Here is a 24,741-nt window from a genome sequence, read left to right as displayed (position 1 = left end):
AAGACCACTAATACAGAGGATAAGCCTGATTCGGAGATATTCTCCTATTTCTAAATATCTATGCTGCATGCAATTTTGTCTATAGAATGTGCCCCTGAAGACTAGCCAGAAGCACTTGAATGTCTGCAAATATCGGGATTCTCTGGGCTTTGTCTGTTTTTTTATCAACATGCCTGTTATTCTTTAGTTGCCATCAAGGAATTCTGTTGACCCTCAATCTCCAGATATTTTAGGCAAATATAAAATATTGTCCTAAATGATTCAGTCATAATTTGCTGAATAGCTACAACATTTAATGAAAAAAATCTAAGAGTAATGTTTTTGGATTAAAATAAAAATGTTGTAAAATAGTTTTTTAATGTTTTCTCAAGTTTTAAAGTTTTGGACCAACTGATTTTTAAGACCCATAAATGTTTCATTTACTAATATATAACCTATAAATTTTTCAAACTAACATACCAAAAAGTTCATTATCTCATTAAGGCTGTCTTTGAGAATGGTCAGTACAGAACTGTTTTAAGTTGCTTAGGACACGGGAATTTTTATTTTTCTCCAGTGTCAGATTATATGCATGCAAAACAAAAATAAAAACAGAAAATCCATCTCCATCTCATTTGTGAGCCATCAACATCCATCATGAGACCCTGCTTTGAGGTACACCTGCCAGTCCTAATAAATAAACTCATTCTGAAAAGAAGAATATCTCTACCAAAAATTTTCAAATAATCGGGCTTTAATCCTAACAGGAGTCCGAAACTATTTGATATTTTAATAGGTTTCTTAGAATAACTGCATCTCCTTCTACAGGGGCTACATTGAAGGAAACATACATTTACATTTAAATAAATCATAAATGTAAGAAGTATGTAAAATGCTCATTCTTCATTAAGTCAAAGGTGTAGCCATGGAATAGGACACTACAACTTCTAATTGTATTTTTTTTTTAGATAATACCTTGTAGGCATATATTCAATTCACTAAAAACCATTCGAAGGACACGCTCATACACCTTTCCAAGGAACTGCACTGATTTAAGAAAATGACAGACACAATTTTGCCCAAGTCTTCTCCAAACTATCAGTTTGAAGGAATCCATTAAATATCAAAATGAGAGGGGGAGGAACCAAGATGGCAGAGTAGAAGGACGTGCTCTCACTCCCTCTTGCGAGAACACCAGAATCACAACTAGCTGCTGGACAATCATCGACAGGAAGACACTGGAACTCACAAAAAAAGATACCCCACATCCAAAGACAAAGGAGCAGGCACAATGAGACAGTAGGAGGGGTGCAATCACAGTAAAATCAAATCCCATAACTGCTGGGTGGGTGACTCACAGACTGGAGAACATTCATACCACAGAAGTCCACACACTGGAGTAAAGGTTCAGAGCCACACGTCAGGCTTCCCAACCTGGGGGACCAGCAACGGGAGGAGGAATTCCTAGAGAATCAGACTTTGAGGCCTACTGGGAATTGATTGCAGGACTTCGACAGACTGGGAGAAAGAGAGACTCCACTCTTGGAGAGCACACACAAAGTAGTCTGTGCATCGGGACCCAGGGGAAGGATCAGTGACCCCAGGGGAGACTGAACCAGATCTACCTGCTAGTGTTGGAGGGTCTCCTGCAGAGGCGGGAGGGGGGTCATGGCTCACTGTGGGGACAAGTGGGGGCAGCAGAAGTTCTGGGAAGTACTCCTTGGCGTGAGCCATTCCAGAGTCTGTCATTAGCCCCACAAAAGCGGCCAGGTAGGCTCCAGTGTTGGGTTGCCTCAGGCCAAAAAACCAACAGGGAGGGAACCCAGCCCCACCCATCAACAGTCAAGTGGATTAAAGTTTTACTGAGCTCTGCCCACCAGAGCAACAGTCAGCTCTACCCACCACCAGTCCCTCCCATCAGGAAACTTACACAAGCCTCTTAGATAGCCTCATCCACCAAAGGGCAAACAGCAGAAGCAAGAAGAACTACAATCCTGCAGCCTGTGGAAAAAAAAACCCATCCACAGAAAGACAGACAAGATGAAAAGGCAGAGGGCTATGTACCAGATGAAGGAACAAGATAAAACCCCAGAAAAACAACTAAATGAAGTGGAGATAGGCAACCTTCCAGAAAAAGAATTCAGAATAATGATAGTGAATATATTCCAGGACCTCGGAAAAAGAATGGAAGTGAAGACCGAGAAGATGCAAGAAATGTTTAACAAAGACCTAGAAGAATTAAAGAACAAACAAACACAGAGGAACATTACAATAACTGAAATGAAAAATACACTAGAAGGAATCAATAGCAGAATAACTGAGGCAGAAGAATGGATAAGTGACCTGGAAGACAATATGGTGGAATTCACTGCTGCGGAACAGAATAAAGAAAAAAGAATGAAAAGAAATGAGAACAGCCTAAGAGACCTCTGGGACAATATTAAACTTAAGAACATTCGCATTACAGGGGTCCCAGAAGGAGAATAGAGAGAGAAAGGACCAGAGAAAATATTTGAAGAGATTATAGTCCAAAACTTCCCTAACACGGGAAAAGAAATAGCCACCCAAGTCCAAAAAGCGCAGCGAGTCCCATACAGGATAAACCAAAGGAGAAACATGCCGAGACACATAGTAATCAAACTGGCAAAAACTAAAGACAAAGAAAAATTATTGAAAGCAGCAAGGGAAAAATGACAAATAACATACAAGGGAACTCCCGCAAGGTTAACAACAGATTTCTCAGCAGAAACTCTACAAGCCAGAAGGGAGTGGCATGATCTACTTAAAGTGATGAAAGGGAAGAACCTACAACCAAGATTACTCTACCCAGAAAGGATCTCATCAGATTGGATAGAGAAATCAAAAGCTTTACAGACAAGCAAAAGCTAAGAGAATTCAGCACCACCAAACCAGCTCTACAACAAATGCTAAAGGAACTTCTCTAAGTGGGAAACACAAGAGAAGAAAAGGACCTACAAAAATAAACCCAAAACAATTAAGAAAATGGTAATAGAAACATACATATCGATAATCAGCTTAAACGTGAATGGATTAAATGATCCAACCAAAAGACACAGGCTTAATGAATGGATACAATAACAAGACCCATATATATGCTGTCTACAAGAGACCCACTTCAGACCTAGGAACACATACAGACTGAAAGTCAGGGGATGGAAAAAGAAATTCCATGCAAGTGGAAATCAAAAGAAAGATGGACTAGCTGTACTCATATCAGATAAAATAGACTTAAAAATAAAGAATGTTACAAGACACAAGAAGGACACTACATACTGATCAAGGGATCAATCCAAGAAGAAGATATAACTATTATAAATATATATGCACCCAACATAGGAACACCTCAATACATAAGGCAACTGCTAACACCTATAAAAGAGGAAACAAACAGTAACACAATAATATTGGGGGACTTTAACACCTCACTTACACCAATGGACAGATCATCCAAAATGAAAATAAATAAGGAAACAGAAGCTTTAAATGACACAACAGACCAGATAGATTTAACTGATATTTATAGGACATTCCATCCAAAAACAGGAGAGGATTCTTTCTTCTCAAGTGCGCATGGAACATTCTCCAGGATAGATCACAAATCCAGCCTCAGTAAATTTAAGAAAATTGAAATCATATCAAGCATCTCTGCTGACCACAATGCTATGAGATTAGAAATGAATTACAGGGAAAAAAACGTAAAAAACACAAACACATAGAGGCTAAACAATACATTACTAAATAACCAAAAGATCACTGGAGAAATCAAAGAGGAAATCAAAAAATACCTAGACACAAATGAAATGAAAACATGACTATCCAAAACCTATGGGATGCAGTAAGGGCAGTTCTAAGAAGCAAGTTTACGGCTATACAAGCCTACCTCAAGAAACAAGAAAAAATTCAAGTAAACAATCTAACCTTACACCTAAAGAACCTAGAGAAAGAAGAACAAACAAAACCGAAAGTTAGCAGAAGGAAAGATCATAAAGATCAGAGCAGAAATAAATGAAATAGAAACAAAGAAAACAATAGCAAAGATCAATAAAACTAAAACCCTGTTGTTTGAGAAGATAAACAAAATTGTTTATCATCAAGAAAAAGAGGGAAAGGACTCAAATCAATAAAATTAGAAATGAAAAAGGAGAAGTTACAACAGACACTGCAGAAATACAAAGCATCCTAAGAGACTACTACAAGCAACTCTATGCCAATGAAATGGACAACCTGGAAGAAATGGGCAAATTCTTAGAAAGGTATAACCTCCCAAGACTGAACCAGGAAGAAACAGAAATACGAACAGAACAATCACAAGTAATGAAATTGAAACTGGGTTTAAAAATCTTCCAACAAACAAAAGTCCAAGACTAGATGGCTTCACAGGTGAATTCTATCAAACATTTAGAGAGGAGCTAACACCCACCCTTCTCAAACTCCTCCAAAAATTTGCAGAGGAAGGAACACCCCCAAACTCATTTTATGAGGCCAGCATCACCCTGATACCAAAACCAGGCAAAGATACTACAAAAAAACAAAATTACAGACCAATATCACTGATGAATATAGATGCAAAAATCCTCAACAAAATACTAGCAAACAGAATCCAACAACACATGAAAAGGATCATACACCATGATCAAGTGGGATTTATCCCAGGGATGCAAGGATTCTTCAATATACGCAAATCAATCAATGTGATACACCATATTAAAAAACTGAAGAATAAAAACCATATGATCATCTCAATAGATGCAGAAAAAGCTTTTGACAAAATTCAACACCCATTTATGATAAAAACTCTCCAGAAGGTGGGCATAGAGGGAACCTACCTCAACATAATAAAGGCCATGTATGACAAACCCACAGCAAACATCATTCTCAAAGGTGAAAAACTAAAAGCATTTCCTCTAAGATGAGGAACAAGATAAGGATGTCCACTCTCACCACTATTATTCAACATAGTTTTGGAAGTCCTAGCCACGGCAATCAGAGAAGAAAAAGAAATAAAAGGAATACAAATCGGAAAAGAAGAAGTAAAACTGTCACTGTTTGTAGATGACATGATACTATACATAGAGAATCCTAAAAATGCCACCAGAAAACTACTAGAGCTAATCAATGAATTTGGTAAAGTTGCAGGATACAAAATTAATGCACTGAAATCTCTTACATTCCTATACACTAATGATGAAAAATGAAAGTGAAATTAAGGGAACACTCCCATTTACCACTGCAACAAAAAGAATAAAATACCTAGGAATAAACCTACCTAGGGTGACAAAAGACCTGTACGCAGAAAACTGTAAGACGCTGATGAAAGAAATTAAAGATGATACAAACAGATGGAGAGATATATACCATGTTCTTGGATTGGAAGAATCAGTATTGTGAAAATGACTATACTACCCAAAGCAATCTATAGATTCAATACAATTCCTATCAAATTACCAATGGCATTTTTTACAGAACTACCACAAATCACCTTAAAATTTGTATGGAGACACAAAAGACCAGGAATAGCCAAAGCAGTCTTGAGGGAAAAAAACGGAGCTGGAGGAATCAGACTCCCTGACTGCAGACTATACTACAAAGCTACAGTAATCAAGACAATATGGTACTGGCACAAAAACAGAAACATAGATCAATGGAACAGGATAGAAAGCCCAGAGATAAACCCACACACCTATGGTCAACTAATCTATGACAAAGGAAGCAAAGATATACAATGGAGAAAAGACAGTCTCTTCAATAAGTGGTGCAGGGAAAACTGGACAGCTACATGTAGAAGAATGAAATTAGAACACTCCCTAACACCATACACCAAAATAAACTCAAAATGGATTTGAGACCTAAATGTAAGACTGGACACTATAAAACTCTTAGAGGAAAACATAGGAAGAACACTCTTTGATATAAATCACAGCAAGATCTTTTTTGATCCAACTCCTAGAGTAATGGCAATAAAAATAAAAATAAACAAATGGGACCTAATGAAACTTCAAAGCTTTTGCACAGCAAAGGAAACCATAAACAAGATGCAAAGACAGCCCTCAGAATGGGAGAAAATATTTGCAAACAAATCAACGGACAAAAGATTAATCTCCAAAATATATAAACAGCTCATGCGCCTCAATATTAAAGAAACAACCCAATCCAAAACTGGGCAGAAGACCTAAATAGACATTTGTCCAAAGAAGACATACAGATGGCCAAGAAGCACATGAAAAGCTGCTCAACATCACTAATTATTAGAGAAATGGAAAGCAAAACTATAATGAGGTATCACCTCACACCAGTTAGAATGCGCATCATCAGAAAATCTACAAACAACAAATGCTGGAGAGGGTGTGGAGAAAAGGGAACCCTCTTGCACTGTTGGTGGGAATGTAAATTCATACAGCTACTATGAAGAACAGTATGGAGGTTCCTTAAAAAACTAAAAATAGAATTACCATATGATCCACCAATCCCACTACTGGGCATAAACCCAGAGAAAACCATAATTCAAAAACATACATGCACCCAGATCTTCACTGCAGCACTATTTACGAGGTCATGGAAGCAACCTAAATGCCCATCAACAGATGAAGGGATAAAGAAGATGTGGTACATATATACAACGGAATATTACTCAGCCATAAAAAGGAACAAAATTGAGTCATTTGTTGAGACATGGATGGATCTAGAGACTGTCATACGAAGTGAAGTAAGTGAGAAAGAGAAAAAACAAATATTGTATATTAACGCATGTGTGTGGAACCTAGAAAAATGATACAGATGAACCGGTTTGCAGGGCAGAAGTTGAGACACAGATGTAGAGAACAAACATATGGACACCAAGGGGGGAAAACCGCGGTGAGGTGGGGATGGTGGTGTGCTGAATTGGGCAATTGGGATTGACATGTATACACTAATGTGTATAAAACTGATGACTAATAAGAACCTGCAGTATAAAAAAGCAAACAAATAAAAAAACTAATACTAAACTTTCCTTGGGTAATTTGTATGGAAATATGTTAATATAAATGTTTCAGACATCACATGAATTCTCTAAAAATCTTATATGTTTTGGTATAATGTTGTAAGTCATAATTCTAGTTATTACTTTAAAATGTATATCTCAGAAATTTAAAAAAATATATCAAAATGATATTGCAGAAATACTGACATGGATTTGTGAATCAAATAATTAATCAAAAAGAGAAAATAACATATATTTTGCCCATTTGCTTATTTGCTGATAAGAGTATCCTTTAAGTTTCTATCTTAAGATGTCAGCTTATACTGATTTATTTCCCCTTTCCCCCCAAGACCACTCAAATTAAAATAAAGAAGGGAAACAGTATGTCAATGAAAACATGTTGCCTGCCAGATCAGGAAACAGAGGATGTTGCAGCCATCAAGCTATCATATTACAGCCTCCCTGGGTGGTGAGCCCTGAGGGAACGTGGGATGGAAACAGGATGCCCGCCATCAAGCAGTCGGTCACTGCAGCCACCCCCAAACATGCACCCTGAGGGGACTCAGGATGAGAAAGCACAGGATACTGGCCCCAGAGAGCTGAGGTGCATATCAAAGGAATGATTTCAGTGAGCCCAGACTCTCGCATCTTCCCATACATAGAAAAGCACTGAATTCCTTAACTTGAGATGTCTGGTTTTCTTTAATTAACAGTAATCTTCTGATGTTCTGACCACTTGGTCTTCGTTGCAAAAACTCCCATATACCCTGGCTCCTCCCTTCCCTCTTCAGAGACGAGACGTCGCTCAGAGCTACCTGAGAGGCTGCCTCCCGGGCCTAAGTCCTCAGTCCTGTCCACCAAATAAAACATAATTCTCAACTTTTAGCTTGTGCATTTTTTTTCAGTCGACAGGTATAAACTTCCCAAAACAAAGAGAATGAGAATGGGGTCATAAAAAGACAAGGTATTTCAATACACTACAAGAAGAGAACACACACACAGATGGAGGTTTGGTAACTGCAAAAGCAGATGAAGGAAGCCCTGTGCTGAACACTGGGGAGGGGGCTTCAGGATGGAGGTAGCAGGTCTGCCAGGTAGAAACCCATAGAGTTCAGAAGTGCCCTGAGTCTGGAGGAGGGCAGGGAGTATGGAGTGGAGCTGTCACAGGTGAATTCAGAGAAAGCTTTGTCAACTCCCTTCTGACAATAATGAGCAACCAGGTTTCTCCTCACTCCACGGAGTGAAAACTCAAACAAACTGATCTGATCAGTGAGCGCTGTACAGTACAATATGGTAGCCACTCCAAAACGTGGCTCGAGTCGTGGATGTGTGGCCAGTGCTGTGAGCCTAACACACAGGATTTCCACAGCTTAGCTCTGCCCTCCCCTAAAAGCATTAACTATCTCATTAATATTTTTTATGTTTGCTACCCATTGCAACTTTAATAATTTAGGAATACTAGGCTAAGTAAGATACTTATTAAAATTAATGTTCCCTGCACCATTTTCCTTTTTAAATGTGACCACCAGAAAATCTAAAATCACATCTGGAGCTGATATTACATTTCTATTGGACAGCCCTGAATTAGGGAACAAAGAAGCTAAGGAAGAAGAGAAACTAACACAGTAATGTGAAGCAATTATACTCCAATAAAGATCTATTAAAAAAAAGAGGTGCCTTGAAGCAAAGTATTCAGTCCTTGAGCATTCAGGGTCCTCAAAAATGTAACAGCCCCCATCTGATATAGCACTTCTATCAATGTTTCTGTTCCCAATTTAAAAACAGGAAGAGAATACTAAGAATCAGAAGGCACTTTAGGAAGTCTTGCTAAACAAATAGTAAAAATAAACAGAAAGACAAATAAGCAAAATTAAAAGAAAGGCAGAAAAGTAACCCTACCCTAGAAGAAATAACATTGTTTGGTTTAAAACAAATGAACTACAAAAATAAAGAAGGAAAGGACAACCCTCCAAGCGGTATCCTCAGAGAAAGAGGGGCAAATGTACAAAGGACAGAGGGAACAGCAAAAGGAAGACACAGAGGACGGACAGCATGACCAAAGACATCGGGAAAGGAAGGTACAATAAGGTTTGGTGAAGAAGATAAAAAGGGAGAGCATCTCAGCTTGACCCCAGATCAGCTGACAACAGGAACACTCAACTGAATGGCATGGAAGCCACAGCACTAAACCCACACAGAAGGAAACAGGGGCTTAGAAAAATGGTTTTGCAGAGAACAGTGCTTACACTGTCACAGAATCGTGAGGGCTGCTTTTTTTTTTCTTTTTAAGTTGAATCAAGCCAACTTTAAATTACAAAGAAATTAAATATGGCTAAAGAATGGAATGTACATGTTACCAACATGGAGATGGAAGGACTTCGAGAGAAGTAGGGACAGAACAGGAGTGATTACAGAAAAGGAAAACTGAATTCCGGGTGACAGAAATAACAAGAAGCTTTAAGACTGTCTTTTTTTATTTTTCACCAAGTTAGTTTGTAGATACAGTTAAGATTACTCTTAATTTTTTATTGAGGTAACTTTTTAAAATTTATTTTATTGAAGTATAGTTGATTTACAATGTTGTATTAGTTTCTGCTATACAACAAAGTGATTCAGATATACATATACATTCTTTTTCATATTCTTTTCCATATGGTTTATCACAGGATATTGAATATAGCTCCCTGTGCTATACAGTAGGACCTTGTCATTTATCCATTCTATATGTAATAGTTTGCATCTGCTAATCCCAAGTTCCCAATCTATCCCTCTGCCAACCCCTCTTCCCCTTAGCAACCACAAGTCTGTTCTCTATGTCTGCGAGTCTGTTTCTCGTTCTAGATATGTTTGTGTCATATTTTAGATTTCACATATAATTGATATCACAATATTGGTTTATAACATCATATAAGTTTGACCTATACATTACATTTCAACTTCTGTACACACTGCAGCATGCTCGCCACCAGAAGGTTAATTTCCATCTGTCACCATCCTGTTGATGCCCTTAACCCGTTTTGCCCTTCTGAAGATGCAAAAGTGAGCAGTGGAAGAAGTGAGAACAGAGGTTAAGAGAGGAGGTGGGGAGAGCTGTGAATGAGCCAAGTTCATATCTGTCATAACAGGAATTCACAGAAAATGGGTAAAGTTGATCAATCCAGGAAGATGACTATAAACAGAGTATTAAAATAGGAGTCATAATCAGGAACAGAGGCAGCTGAAGGTCTTTGGGAAATGGTCAGCAATGGGAAATGTGGAGAGGGCCCAAGACTTTTCAGAAATCCTTTACTGTTGGTTCTGTAAATGCTGTGTGTGCCCTGCTGACATTTATTTGTGTGTGTGTGTTCCAGTAAGACTTTATTTACAAAAACAGGCAGTGGGCAGATTTTTAATCTGTGGGCTATAGTTTGTAATCCCTGCTTTATTCATTTTTACTACTTTGCATCTGCTAACCCCAAACTCCCAATCCATCCCTCCCCTACCCCCTCCTTGGCAACCACAAGTCTGTTTTCTATGTCTGTGAGTCTCTTTCTGTTTTGTAGATAGGTTCATTTGTGTCATATTAAAAATGTCATAGCCCCTACATTTTCTCCGTATTATGCACACGCTAAATAACTGAAATGTCCATTTGGGGGCAGACACAGTGGATAATACAATGTCTAAATGTGAGAAAGTTCACCAATTGTGCAGTCATTACACTAACAACCCTTAAATTATCCTTGAAAAACAAAATAATCATCAGTCGAGATTTCCACGTGAAGGTAAAACAACAACAACAAAAAGCCTGTAAAAGCAAATATATAGGAAAATATCTTCATGAGCTTGAGGAAGGGTAAGACTTTCTAAAGATAACATAAGCCCTAAACATAGAAGAAACGAATTACAAAATTAGGCAATTAAGAATTTCTGTTCATCAAAAGATACCATTTATATCTAAGCATATTCTACTTCAATTAAAAGTTTACAAAAGAGGGAAAGAACATGAAGAGTGAAAAGACCAGCCAAAGAGTCAAAGAAAATACTTGCAAAAATATTTTACAAAGGGCTCATGTCCATAATACAGAAAAACTCATACAAATACCAATAAGGAAAAAATAAAACCACACACACACACACACACACACACACACAACACACACAAAGATAAAAATAGGCAAGAGACATGAATAAACACTTTGTAACACTTTGTAAGAGAAGATAATATCCAAGTGGAAAATTAACAAATGAAAATGTCCCCGACTTTATTGGTAATCAGGAAACTGCTAATTAAAATCACAAGGAAGTATCACTCCCCACCCACCAGAATGGTAAATTTAAAAGACTAAAATCCAAAGTGTGGGTGATTATGTAGAACAAGAAGAATTTTTCAGACGCTGCTGGTGAGAATGTTAATTGGTATAATCATTTTGAAAAGGGTTTGGCTTCATCTGGAAAAGTTAAAAGATATGGCATCCTATGGCCTGGCTAGTCCCCTCCTATATATATACATACGTGATAGAAATACAAATACATGTGCATCAAACGACATGAGCAATTAGAATATTCATGGCAGTGTCCTTCATAAGACAAAAGCTAGAAACAACTTAAATCTCCATCAACAGAATAACAAATCATGTTATATCCACTTGATAAAAATGAATAAACTGCAGCAACAGGCAAGAACTTGGGTGACTCTCACAAAAATAAAAGTGAGTAAAAGAAAACAAAAGAATACATATTGTGTGCTGTGTGATTCCACTTCTATAAAGTTCTGGAGAAGGGCAAAACTAAACCCTTGCACTTGAGTTCATGTTAATGGTTTTCCAGTGGGAAAAAAGGGGGGAAGAGCGGTCTTGGGTGGTGGTTAGCTGCGTGGGTTCACTGTGATAATTCACCAAGTTGGTTTTGATATTGGGCTACACGGTGGATACATATTACACTGCAATGCAAAGTTGAAAATGACTTCAAAAATGAAATCTGCCTAAGAGCTAGCCAGCATATTAAAGGTTACTGCAAGTGTCAATAAAACATCTTAAGAAAAAACAGTGAATAAAAGAATGTTTCCAGAACAGTGATTTCAATTGTAAATGTTATCAATTTGAGTTTAATCAATCAGTGAGCAGCCTCGGATTAATTTGCTTAATCTGAGCCCCTCCATGTGACACACTGTATGTGTGAGCTTCTGAAGACGGCTGCAGTAGAGTAGAAAACCATTTCACGATTCTAACGTTTCAAAACACCTGGAACTCAACCTGACCACTTGCCTTCTCTCCACAAAATAAAACAAACACATTTATTCTTGCTCAGACACAACCTCTTTTACCCCAAGACAGCAATCTTTACTGACAATTTGCCCTCAGTGATCCCAGAATAAATTTCCCACACTGGGAGTCATCTCACAGGTGGCACTCATTAACCACAGCAGCCACAATGTTCCCCCTCTTCTGCCCACGCCACCTGCAGGGGGGATGGGTCAGCTCCTCCTTCTACTACCTGACTACCTGACTCAGAGCATGGAGTCAGCCCTGTGTCCAGGCCTCTCCCACAGCCTCCTCCCCTGCAGGATTTTAAACAATTCCTTACTTAATTTCATGTTAGTTTCAGCCAATTATTTGGCTCTCTGGGAGCTATGACTCCATGGCTTTTGCTGTAACTTCTAGCTTTTTCTCTTGGAAACTTAAGCATATTATGTGATGTCTTATGATATCCAAAAACATATTCAAAGAGGAGAGATAAGAGTAATAGGTGTGTGTGTGTGTGTGTGTGTGTGTGTGTGTGTGTGTGTGTGTTTATATACAAATAAATGTGCACATGCAAACTTTTTTACAATGGTTTTGGTTTTTACTTTGCGGGCTGTTTTTGCTAAAACAGTTTATAGCTAATGTAGAGTGGGAATAAGGAAATCACTGAAATAAAGAGCATGGGAATCATAAAGTTCCAAATTACTTTCGTCTTCTCTAAGAAGTAAAACACTACCTAATCCTGATAAATCAATAAGGGAGCAGAGATTTTCACTGGCATCTCTCCATGACAAGACCACTTCTCTTCCTTTAACAGCATGTCAAGGATGAATCAGGAGCTCTGAGAGAACTGAGCCTCTGGGGAATATCTTCAGGGGTAGACTTGAAAGGCAACATTTACAAGAGAGCTTCCTTTATTAAAAGTGCCCATAATCCCCAGCCTATAAAGCTAAAAGAATTTTGTACGTTTATGTTCCAGAGCCATAAAGAGGTTTAAGAGGGATACAATTTCTACCTTAATAAATCTGGATCAATTACAAAGGTGCATGGTAAACAAGTTTTAATTTAGAATTTCAGTTCTGCTACCAGCAATGATGAACAAGGTAGTTCTCACCAGCCCTCCGGTGAGAATAATTAGAAAAATGCAATGATCATGTGCATGAAGGCACCAGATAACTAGCAGGGCAATGATGAACAGCAGGGCCAAGGTCCAGAAGAGGGAAGTTTAGGAAAATAACAGGATCTGGGGCCATTTTTCCAGAGCCATGTGATGATTTCTAAAGCAACGCCTACAATGGCAAAAGTTTAAACAGATCTTGGCAGATTCAACAGCTAGCAGGACAAATAGGGGTGCAGGGTCCACAGAATAGAAGGAAGACCCTGCTAAATTCTCTATTTGCACACCCTAAAACATATATGCAAAATTCAGAAACTAATCAGCCCTCTCAGGAAGGAAGCCCAGGTCCTCCTCTACTCAGTCACTAACTGGATTAAGGTGATTTGTGCTTGCTGGTAGCTACAGCCTGTGTGTTGGTCAGAAGCAAACATAAAACTGGAGGGAGGTAGTGTCAAGATCTTCAAATTATCTCTGTGATTTTTCACATACAATATCTCGGACAAAATTTAAAAGCATCCAGGCTTAGAAGTAACATCATGAATCATTTCAAGAAATACTTTGTGAGAGATTTCTAAAATAAAAATAGGAACAGGGATTGAATATGCAGTGATAGTGAGAGTTACGTAATAGTGGGGAAAGAACACAATTTTTTTTAAAAACTCAGTTTATTACTTGGCCTATTTACGTCACTTTAAAAGTAATGCCTGCTAATATTGTTTAAGGCGCCATAATGGTGTTATGCTATTTCAATTTTTAAATATTTCTCTAAACATCCCAAAACACAAAGACAGCCTGAACTGCACCAGAAGGCCTTGAGTGACGGTGATTTGGGTGATTTTCCCCCCTGCAGTCCTTTTTTTGTTTAATTTGATTTCTTGCACAAAACACATATCTGTAGCTGTAAGAAATACCATTTATAAAAACATTATTAGGATAATTACATAACTGCACCTTGGGTTTTCTTCATAAACTGTCTTCAAGGTGTGCAATTTTTACAGCAAATATTTGCTAATATTAAGTTAGAGTTGTAGCATTTTACATAGTGAACAGTAAATATAAAATCATAAGTCTGACAAACCAGAGCAGAGGCCAAGGGATTTCAGATAACACACAAGCCCTCAGATACTGGGCTCCACACCCATGCCTGCCCTCTGCAGTAGCAAACCCCAAATGCACAGCCACTTTGTTCTGCTGTCTTGTGACTAAAGCTTCTAAAAAGTTGACTCTGCAATCCCAAATGTACAAAAGAACAAAAATCATCCATGCATCATTATATGTTATACATTTCCGTATAATATTGTGTTGATTCCTATTATTCATTTTAAATACCTTGCCTTCTGGCCATGCTTTCATAACTGTACACATTTATTTTATGCAAATCAACACTCGGAATGGCCTTCAGATATATGTGTACAGGTGAATGACTAAATGGCATGCACAAAGGAGAAATATTATGGAAACTGTTGGTAGTTTAAGAACCTTACACTTGCATCACTTCAAAATGATTTCTTAGGTATTATCTCATTCCCAGCCCAGATACAAGCCCATGAAGTAAATTAATAATCACCATAAGTCAGAGTATGCATTTAGGTACTTTCACTCAATAAATTTATCTATATACCTACATGAAGTTCACATACACAGTTATATATCATAGATAGTATACCCAAAATGCCTCTGGAATCTGTCCACGTCTCCACATTCCCACAGTGACCATTCTAGTTTCGACCTCTTCATCCTTTGCCTACACTTTCTCTTCTCTTTAATCTGTCCCACACATACACTGCCCTCAGCATCCTCGATCTAAACACAGATCTAGTAACATCCCACCTCTTGATTAAAAATCTACCACCCCTTCCCATGCTTCACCTCGTGCCTCACCAAGGGGGCCTGGTAAAACTATCCCTCTAAAAACACAGGCTTTGTCTTTAGAAATTTATGCACATTTTTTTCATTCTAGTCTATAATTCATACTTGTTGGATTGAATACAAATATAATGGTTTGGACTGTTTCCATTTCTAGGAAAATATGCAATGGCAAGCTGGTCTTGCAGCTTCACAAATCCTCTAGCACACCACCACCTCCGCCTCATGTCCTGGGAGATACCCAGGCGAGAGTCCAGGGCAAAATGTAAACTCTGCAGAGCCACTTGACACACCTCACATTCTACACCTCTTCTGTCTACAGTATGAACTCACCTCAGCCCTCCCACCAAAAGATAACCCCATCCTTGCAAGGTGTGTTTCTAGAACATCGTTCTTACAAAAGGGTACCTAAGAGAAAGTTAGTAGTTTTGTTAGTATGATATCCCTCCTTTAAAACATTCTCAATACACATAGCACATTCAAGTTTCTGAAGTTTTTCAGCAAAACCCGCAGCGAAGATCAACTGGGAGCCAGTGTTCCACAGAACACACCTTGTTGAGGGTGTGCTGTCCTCACCCCACTCTCATCTTTCCTCACCCTGTTCGTCTCACCTGGAAAGCCTTTCTTATTTTCTCCAACTGGCAAACTTCTACTCACCTTTAGAAATCTAATTCCTAGCCATCCTGGCTGGAAGTCAATATTTCCTACTACGTGTGTCTGTACCACTTTACAGACATTTGTGTTCAATTACACGTGATGTAATCTTGGATTTACACGTCAGTCTCCCTAGATAGACTGTGAATTCTAGAAGTAGAAATAATCCCTTAACCAGGTATAAGTTCCCAGAATCTAGCAACGTCCACAAGTCCTTCAATATGTGTGTGTGGAATAAGTTGATAAACAGGTAAATGATCTTCCATGAAAATAAGATATGTAGAATCACACATTATCTCCCTATTACTCCCACCAGGAAATCTCTGCTGGCAGAAAGGGCAACAATAACAAGATTTGGGAGAAAAAATGTTCTCTAAAACAGCCCAGTCAGAATGGGCAAAGGACCCCGGAACAAAATTTGTAAACAGAACCTGACAACAGTTAGGGCTCTGCCACATGAATCACTTATGAGTCACTGTATCTCTGTCCAGGGTCCCAAGAGTCTGGCTGGAAAGCCCTGGCTCTGCTTCAAAACCAGACAGAGCCGAGTCCTGCTGGAATACAAATGTTTGCATATTTCATTATTTCTAATAGAGAGACTTCCTTTTCACCCAGGATCTCAGGATAGTTACAGTCAATCAGTTACACTCAGGCAGTTTAAATAAATTAAGCTGACTTCTTTCTGCAAAAGAAGTTACAGATTCTAAAGGAGGCAGGAGATGCAAAGGGCTTGCAAGGCAAATGTGGATGTTCCACACAGCCCTGCCTCTAACCAATGAGCAACCCTGGGCAAGAGACCACACCTTTCTAGGCACTGACATCCCAACCCTTGAGTTGAGTAGCTACATAATCAAGCAAACCTTCAGTGAATCACCAGTGTGTGGCAAGCACTTTCTCTTATTTAATCCTCTCAAAACCCTGTGAAGTGAGTATTATTATTCTCATTTTACACATGAGGAAACAGGGCTTAGAAAGGTAAAGTAATTTGCTCAAGGCCACTCCATGAGCTCACAGGATTGCTGGGCTGGGAAGTCAAATGCATTCCTGGCTAGATCCACAGTGAGAACAATGTATTAACTGGAAAATACAGACTCAGGATGTTTAAGAAACTTTCCTCAGAACAACCAGCCAGAAACGAGCAGATCCAGAACTTACCAAAGGTCCCAAGCACAAATCCTGAGCTCTCTGAAGTAACAGAGAAGCTGCTCCATAAAGCACTTGCCTCCCCAAATGCCGCAGGCCTGTGCTGCTCCAAAGCCCCTTAATTCCATTTCTCCACCACGGCTCTGCTTAACACCGGGGCAGCTTTCCCAGCCCCTCTTCCCCTAACCCCATATCTCCATCCTTTCCCCTTTCCTGAAGCCCAAGCTCTGTAAACAGGAATTTTTGCCCTGGTAACCCACGAGACAGCACTTGTCTGCCTTTACAGCTCTCCTCTGTGATAACCTGCCCACGTCATCGCACGCACGTTCAATATTTTGAAGCATAGGGTCTATCTGTAGAAGGAAGTACATATTTAACACAGGTGTCATGTGGGAAAGCAAGCCATTCATCACAGCAATTTAACTAGGTTAAGTGATGCAACATACATCAGTGTAAGAGAACGGGCACTCTTTATTTTCAGGACTATGAAATCTTACCTGTCTTTTGCCACCTCTAATCTGCACACCTCTGGAGGCTCTTAGCACTTTCTACCTATTGTAGCTATTCTCACACTCCCTTCCTACCACATTCTTCCCTCCCTGAAACAGCGTCACACCTGTACACTTCTCCAGAGCACAGTCCAATGAATGCCTTGTACAGGCTAGGCACTGAAACCCATTTATAATGACTTAAACACTTCTGTAAAATATTTATATCGTATGAGGATGTGCCAACTGAATATCCAATATCTATATTTAATATGTGACAACTGAATATCCAAAGCAGTCTAGAAGAGCGAAAGAACAAACTTACCCAGATATTACACAGATCTGCCAATTGAAGTGCGCAAGCCTGTGGGGCTGAAAGCAGCTGCCTGAAGGAGCAGACAAGTGTATCCCGGCGGCGGAGCTTTGCTCATCCTCAAAGCAAGACGACCCGCACTACCCTCACCAGGAAGGCAAAGAATGCCCATTACTGGAATTGGGGAGGGGGTCTAAATGCTCAGAGTTGGCCCTTTGCCTGGACAGATGAACCAGCTGCAAAGCCCAGGGCCAGGCCTCTACCCAGAGAAGGTGCATACCACGGGCAGCAGAAAAGCCTAGAAATGTCTAAATTGACTCCAAATGTCGGACTGCATGCCAATACTTATACCATAAGGGGTACTAATACGTGATCATTCAGACCTGTTCTTGAGGATTCCCGGCTCGGGACGGAGATACTTTCGTCCTGAGTTTCTAAACCGAGGGCAAGGCGGGTCTGAAGTACCCGCGCACAGGTGGCCCGGGCGCGCGCCAGGCTCCTCCCAGGCGACCGGGGAAACTGAGGCACGCGGCGGCGGGCAGGGCCGGGCCGGGACTCACCACGTCCATGATCTGCAGAAGGCTCAGAGAAAAGTAGACGGTGAGCGGCTGCGAGTCGTTGGCCACGGGCCTCTCCAAAGGATTGTAGTTCTTGACCAGGTCCTTGTAGAGCTTCCTCTGGAACTCGCCTTGCAGGGACACTTCAGGAGAGGAGAGAAGAGCCGGGCGGGCTGCTCAAGGAAGGCCAGAGGGGATGCGCCCCGCGCACCCTGCCCGCACCCCCGGCCGCCCAAGCAGCGCAGCCCAGACGCGCAAGGCTCGCCTTCCCCCGTCACCGCCGACAGCGACCACCGCCGACAGCGACCCCCGCCGACAGCGACCCCCGCCGTCCCAGGCGGGAGCGAATCCCCAAACCCGGGCCCGGCGCGGGGCGCCCCAAGCCACCCGGGATGCGCCCGGGATTCCGCGGACGAAGAGTGGAGGGCGGGGAAACCAGCGTCTTTACCGTGCAGGAGCGACGCTGCCAGCACCAGGCACAGTAAGCGGCGCATTTTGGGGCTGGAGGTGCGCGTCTCGGAAGTCGGCCCGGGCCTGCGCCTGCGGCCGCAGAGCCGCTTCTCGCGGTTCGGCTCGCGCGCCTTTAAAGAGCCGAGCGCGCGCCCCCGCCCCGGCCACCCCCGCGCGCCTCTCCACGTGACGAGCCCCGCCCCCGCCCCCCCGCGCCCCTCCCACCCGTCCCTTGGGGCGCACCCTCCCGCCCGCCGGCCCTCGGGCGCCTAGGCGGCAGCAGTGGGGGAGAGTAGCCCAAGCGCTCCCGGGGAGGTGCGCCCGCGCCCCGCCTCTGTCTCCACCAAGCGGTCCCCGCGCTCCAGAGGCTGTCCAAGGCCGGGCTCTGCCAGTCCCTTCTGTGCTTTGTCCCCACTCCGCTCGCTGCTGCTCTCAGAAGCTGCGCCGGGTCGGTGGGAGAACGCCGGGACCCTCAAGGGTCCGGTTCTCCAGGGCCCTTCCTACCCCCCGCCGGGGCGGGGTGCAGCGCCCGAGAACCGGGCTCCCACAGGTTCGCGACTCCCTACAAGGAGACGAGACAGACCTGAGACAGGCCCCTCCTACCTCCCGCCGGTCGTGGATGTTCTTTCAGCATCCATTTGCTGGGCATCACCAGCCTGCTTCTCAGCCAGTTCTGGAGATGCCAAGAGGAGAGGCGAAGTCCGCCAGGGAGGCGTTCTACAGGGAGGAGACTCTGCAAAAGTGTGTGATGGAATTCCCCGTGTATATCCTCTTTATATCTCGTTCTCTTTTAAAGGCGATTGAAAATGTTGAAAAGTTAACTCCCCACGGCTTGCCAGAAGGACAGTCAAAACTTGGTGGTGTGATCTAGGCATTGTTTTTTTTTCTGAGACCGAGAGAATTAATTGCCAAGAGGAAACTCAGAGCAGACACCAGTCAAAGGGGTCAGGGGCTTAGTTACATCCTAGATATTGAGGAGGGGTCATGGTTCTGGAAAAGGATGGGAGAGAGAATGCTGACGAGGGCCTTCAAAAGTGATGTGTAGACACTATCCCCTTTGCTCTCAGCAAGCATGTTGCAGAAGGCTGAGTGCAGAGGGGTTCCCTGTGCCCACTTAGGGGGTTCTGCAGCTCACTTTCGTCAGGCCCCAGAGAATCTGAGCTCCACCAGGATCTGAGATCACTGTGGACCAGCAGAGGCAATGCCCACATCTCTGAACTGCATAAGGCCCAGGATTCCTGGATGGCGCCAAAAACTAGGGAAAGGCTTACCAAAATGTGACTGCCCTTGAATTTACCCCAGCAGCAGTAAAGGGCAACCAAGGCAGTTATTTGATATGGAAAAACAAAGAATTATGTCAGCCTTGCAATGAAGTGTCCTGTAGCAAATTCACACCTGTTAACTGATGCACATATAAATAAATAATCCGTATAGGCTTTGATAACTGCAACAGGATCCTAGAAGAAGGAAGGATTCATTCTTTCTGGGGAAGGGTTCATAGAAGAGGTGACTGCTGACCTGGGCTTGCCTCAAAGGAGGGGTTTGCCGGGAGACGGGAACACCAGAGTAGGGATTGCTGGTGAGCAGACAGGCATGCTCATCACTTCATCTGGCTCCTGAGTTCCACACCATCTGGGGCCGTCTGGATACACACAGAGCTGGCATATGGTGAAGGAATGAACTATACAGTATTGGCCACTGGCAAAAAGGGAGTCAGACAAGGAAAATAAAACCCAACAATAGAATAGAGGAGACATAAGAAGCATCAGTCGGAAGATTCCCACTGGCACACCACCTCCACTGGTCCTGTGAATGCAGCACCCACTCTTCTACACATTTCCTGAAGGTACCTTCAAGCCGTGCCTTCCATCCTAGAGGTATATGAGCCCAGAGGGGCCAAGGGACTTCATATATGTGCATATGGTCATGGGGATCACGTTTCTGAAAGTATAACTACTTCCTTGCCTCCCTTGTACCCCATAATATCAGAAACCTCAAATTAAAGCATTTTCCAGTGGGACAACAGGTCAGTAAGTACAGATCTACCTTGACTTACAACAGGGTTACATCTTGATAAACCCATCATAAGTTGAAAATATTTTAAGTCGAAAATGCACTGAATACAACCTAACCTACCAAACATCAAAGCTTAACCTTGCCTACCTTGAATGTGCTCAGAAGCCGTGCATCAGCCTACAGTTGGGCAAAATCATCTAAGACAAAGCACTTTATAATGAAGTGTTGAATATCTCATGTAACTTATTGTGACACTGTACTGAAAGTAAAAAACAGAATGGTGGTATCAGTTGTTTATCCTTGTCGTGATCATGTGGCTGGCTGGGGGCTGTGCTCACAGTTGCTGCCCAGCATCACGAGAGTATGTTACCACATATTGCTAGCTTGGGAAAAGATAAAAATGCCAACTTTGAAGTACAGTTTCTTCTGAATGCATATTGTTTTACAGCATCATGATGTCATAAAATCATAGGTTGAACCATCTTAAATTGGGGACCGTCTGTATTGGTTTATGCCCTGTTCTCTGCTAGGTGCCTGGAGCAGCAACAAGAATAATCCACTCACTCAGTTGACAATTTAGAGCCAATGTAAGTGTGGAAAATAAATTCCAGTCTGTGCTGTGCCGATAAGTAGGTCTGTGAGTTTGGCTATACAAGCAGACCTCGTTTTATTGCACTTCACAGATATGATGTTTTTTTACAAAGTGAAGGTTTGCAGCAACTCTGTAGTGAGCAAGTTTATTGACGTCATTGTTCCAATTTGCTCACTTCATGCCTCTGGGTCACATTTTGGTAGTTCTCATATTTCAAACTTTTCCATTAATATTATGTTCTTTATGGTGATCTATGGCTGATCTTTGACGTTACTATTGTAGTTGTTCTGGGACACCACAGACCACACCCATATAAGATGGCAGACTTAATCAGTAAAGGTTGTGTGTTCTGACTGCTCCACTGACTGGCTGTTCCCCTGTCTCTCTCCCTCTCCTAGGGCCTCCCTACTCACCGAGACACAACAGTATTGAAATTAGGCCAATTAATACCCTCCAGTGGCCTCTAAGTGCTCAAGTGAAAGGAAGAATTGTACGTATCTCATTTTAATCAAACGCTAAAAATGATTAAGCATAGTGAGGAAGACATGTTGAAAACCAAGATAGGCTGATAACTAGAACTCTTGCACCAAACAGTTAGCCAAGTTGTGAATTCAAAAGAAAAGTTCTTGAAGGAAATTGAAAGTGCTACTCCAGTCAACACATGGATGATAAGAACGTGAAACAGCCTTCTTATTGATATGGAGAAAGTTTTAGTGGTCTGGATAGAATATAAAACGAGCCACAACATTCCCTTAAGCCAAAGTCTAACCCAGAGGAAGACCCTAACTCTCTTCAATTTTGTGAAGGCTGAGAGAGATGAGGGAGCTGCAGAAGAAATGTCTGAAGCTAGCAGAAGTTGGTTCATGAGGTTTAAGGAAAGAAGCCATCTCCATAACAGAGGTGCAAGGTGAAGCAGCAAGTGCTGATGTAGAAGCTGCAGCAAGTTATCCAGAAGATCTTGCTAAGATAATCAGTGAAGGTGGCTACACTATACAGAAGATTTTCAATGTAGATGAAACAGCATTCTGTTGGAAGAAGATGCCATCCAGGACTTTCATAGCTAGAGAGGAGAACTCAATGCCTGGCTTCCAAGCTTCAAAGGACAGGCTGACTGTCTTGTTAGGGGCTAATGCAGCTGGTAACTTGAAGTTGAAGCCAATGCCATTTGCCATTCTGAAAATCCTAGGGCCCTAAGAATTATGCTAAATCTGCTCTTCCTATGCTCTCAATAAAACAACAAAGCCTGGATGACAACACATCTGTTTACAACATGGTTTACTGAATATTTTAAGCCCTCCGTTGAGACATACTGATCAGAAAAAAAAAAAAAAAATCCCTTTCAAAATGTTACTGCTCATTGACAATGCACCTTATCACCCAAGAGCTCTGATGGAGCTGGACAGTGAGATTAATGTTGTTTTCATGCCTGCTAACACAACATTCATTCTGTGGCCCATGAATCAGAGTACTTTCAACTTTAATGTCATTATTGAAGAAATACATTTTGCAAGGCTGCAGCTACCATAGATAGTGATTCCTCTGATGGATCTGGACAAAGTAAATTGAAACCTTCTAGAAAGGATTCACCATTCTAGATGCTATTAAGAACACTTGTGATTCATGGGAAGAGGTCTAAATAACAACATTAACAAAAATTTGGCAGAAGTTGATTCCATCTCTGATGAATGACTTTGAGGGGTTCAAGTCTTCAGTGGGGGAAGTAACTGCAGATTACTTAGAAAGAGAACTAGACTTAGAAGTTGAGCCTGAAGATGTGACTGAATTGCTGCAATATCATGATAAAACTTTAATGGTTGAGGAGTTGCTTCTTATGAATGAGCAAAGAAAGTGGTTTCTTGAGATGGAAACTACTCCTGGTGAAGATGCTGTGAAGATTGTTGAAATGACAACAAAGGATTTAGAATGTTGCATAAACTTAGTTGATAAAGCAGTGTCAGGGTTTGAGAGGATTGACTCCAATTTTGAAAGAAGTTCTAATGTGGGTAAAATGCTATTAAACAGCATGGCATGCTACAGAGAATTTATCCCACGAAGGCAAAATACTCATCACCACATTAACAGGCTAATAAAAAATATCATGTCAACAAAATATACTGACATAATAAAATTCAATGTGTTGTGTAAAATCCAATGCTCATTCAGGACTAAAAGATAAACAACAAACCTAGGTTTGAAGAAAACTATCTTAACCTTATCAAGTGTGCCTTATAAAAAGCCTACAGCAAGTGTCATGTTTTTGTTCTGAATAAATTTTTATTTTTAGAATAATTTTAGCTTTACAAAAAAAGCTGTGGAGATGTACAGAGAATTCTTATATACTCAATACCCAGGATCCACTATTGTTAACATCTAACATCAGTATGTTATATTTTTCCAACTAGAGAAAGAATATGAATACGTTATTATTAACTAAAGACCCCACTTTATTCAGATTTTCTTAGTTTTTGCCCACTATCTTTCTGTTCCAGGATCCCATCCAGGACACCACATCACATTAGATATCATGTCTCCTTGGGCTCCTCTTGGCTGTGATAGATTCTCAGCCATGCCGGTTTATTGATAATCTTGATAGTTTTCAGGAGTACCTGTCAGGTATTTTGTAGAAAGTCCTTCAGTTTGGGTTTATCAGATGTTTACTCAGTATTAGACTGAGGCTGTGGGTTTTGGGGAGGAAGACCACAGAGGTGAAGTGCCATTCTCATCACATCATCTCAAGGGTACATACTGTTAACATGACTTATCACTGCTCGTGTTGACCTTGATCAATTGTGTTGATGTAGTGTTTGTCAGATTTCTCCTTTGTGAAGTTCCTCTTTTTTTTACATTGTGAACTGATATATGTCAAAGATAGTATAGGTATCCTTTAATTTTATTTTATATTAATTTTGGGCCATGCCACGCAGCATGCAGCATCTTAGTTCCCTGACCAGGGATCAAACCCATGCCCCCTGCTGTGGAAGTGTGGAGTCTTAACCACTGGACCACCAGGGAAGTACCCTGAAGTTCCTCTTTTGTACCTCCCTCACTGTCCTGTGGTCTTTGGAAGGATGGCAAAATGTGCAGCTCACATTTAAGGAGTGGGGAGTTATACTCTATCTACTAAAATATTTACATACATTTTAAATACTCCTTAAAGTATTTACATAAATTATCTCAAATTATTCTTCTTGGGAGATTCATGTCTCTTCCCACATTTATTTATGTATTCAGTCATTTATGTCAGTGTAGATTCATGGACATTTACTTTCTACTTTGGGTTCTAATCCCCTGACTTTATTTTATTGCCCATATTCTTCCAGCTTTGGTCATTGGGAGCTCTTTCAGTTGGCTCCTGTGTTTCTTTGATA

The 24,741-nt window shown here is 41.1% G+C and overlaps 1 protein-coding gene across 1 annotated transcript in view; it reads right to left on the bottom strand.

Moving 5' to 3' along the window:
* The window catches only part of CHRNA7 (cholinergic receptor nicotinic alpha 7 subunit), a gene marked incomplete at both ends in the record, with an annotated part of 121,058 nt that extends 102,249 nt beyond the window's left edge, over positions 1-18,809 (bottom strand). Inside the window, 2 exons of the mRNA XM_082843319.1 lie at positions 18,319-18,458; positions 18,764-18,809. Coding sequence (XP_082699445.1) covers positions 18,319-18,458; positions 18,764-18,809 — 186 coding nt within the window. The remainder of the gene's footprint in view (positions 1-18,318; positions 18,459-18,763) is intronic.
* Between the last annotated feature and the right edge of the window lie 5,932 nt (positions 18,810-24,741).

Source organism: Leucopleurus acutus (genome assembly GCF_964270905.1).
Source record: "Leucopleurus acutus genome assembly, chromosome: 1".
Taxonomy (NCBI): domain Eukaryota; kingdom Metazoa; phylum Chordata; class Mammalia; order Artiodactyla; family Delphinidae; genus Leucopleurus; species Leucopleurus acutus.
Note: the sequence above shows the minus strand (reverse complement) of the source record. Positions and strands in the feature narration are given on the sequence as shown.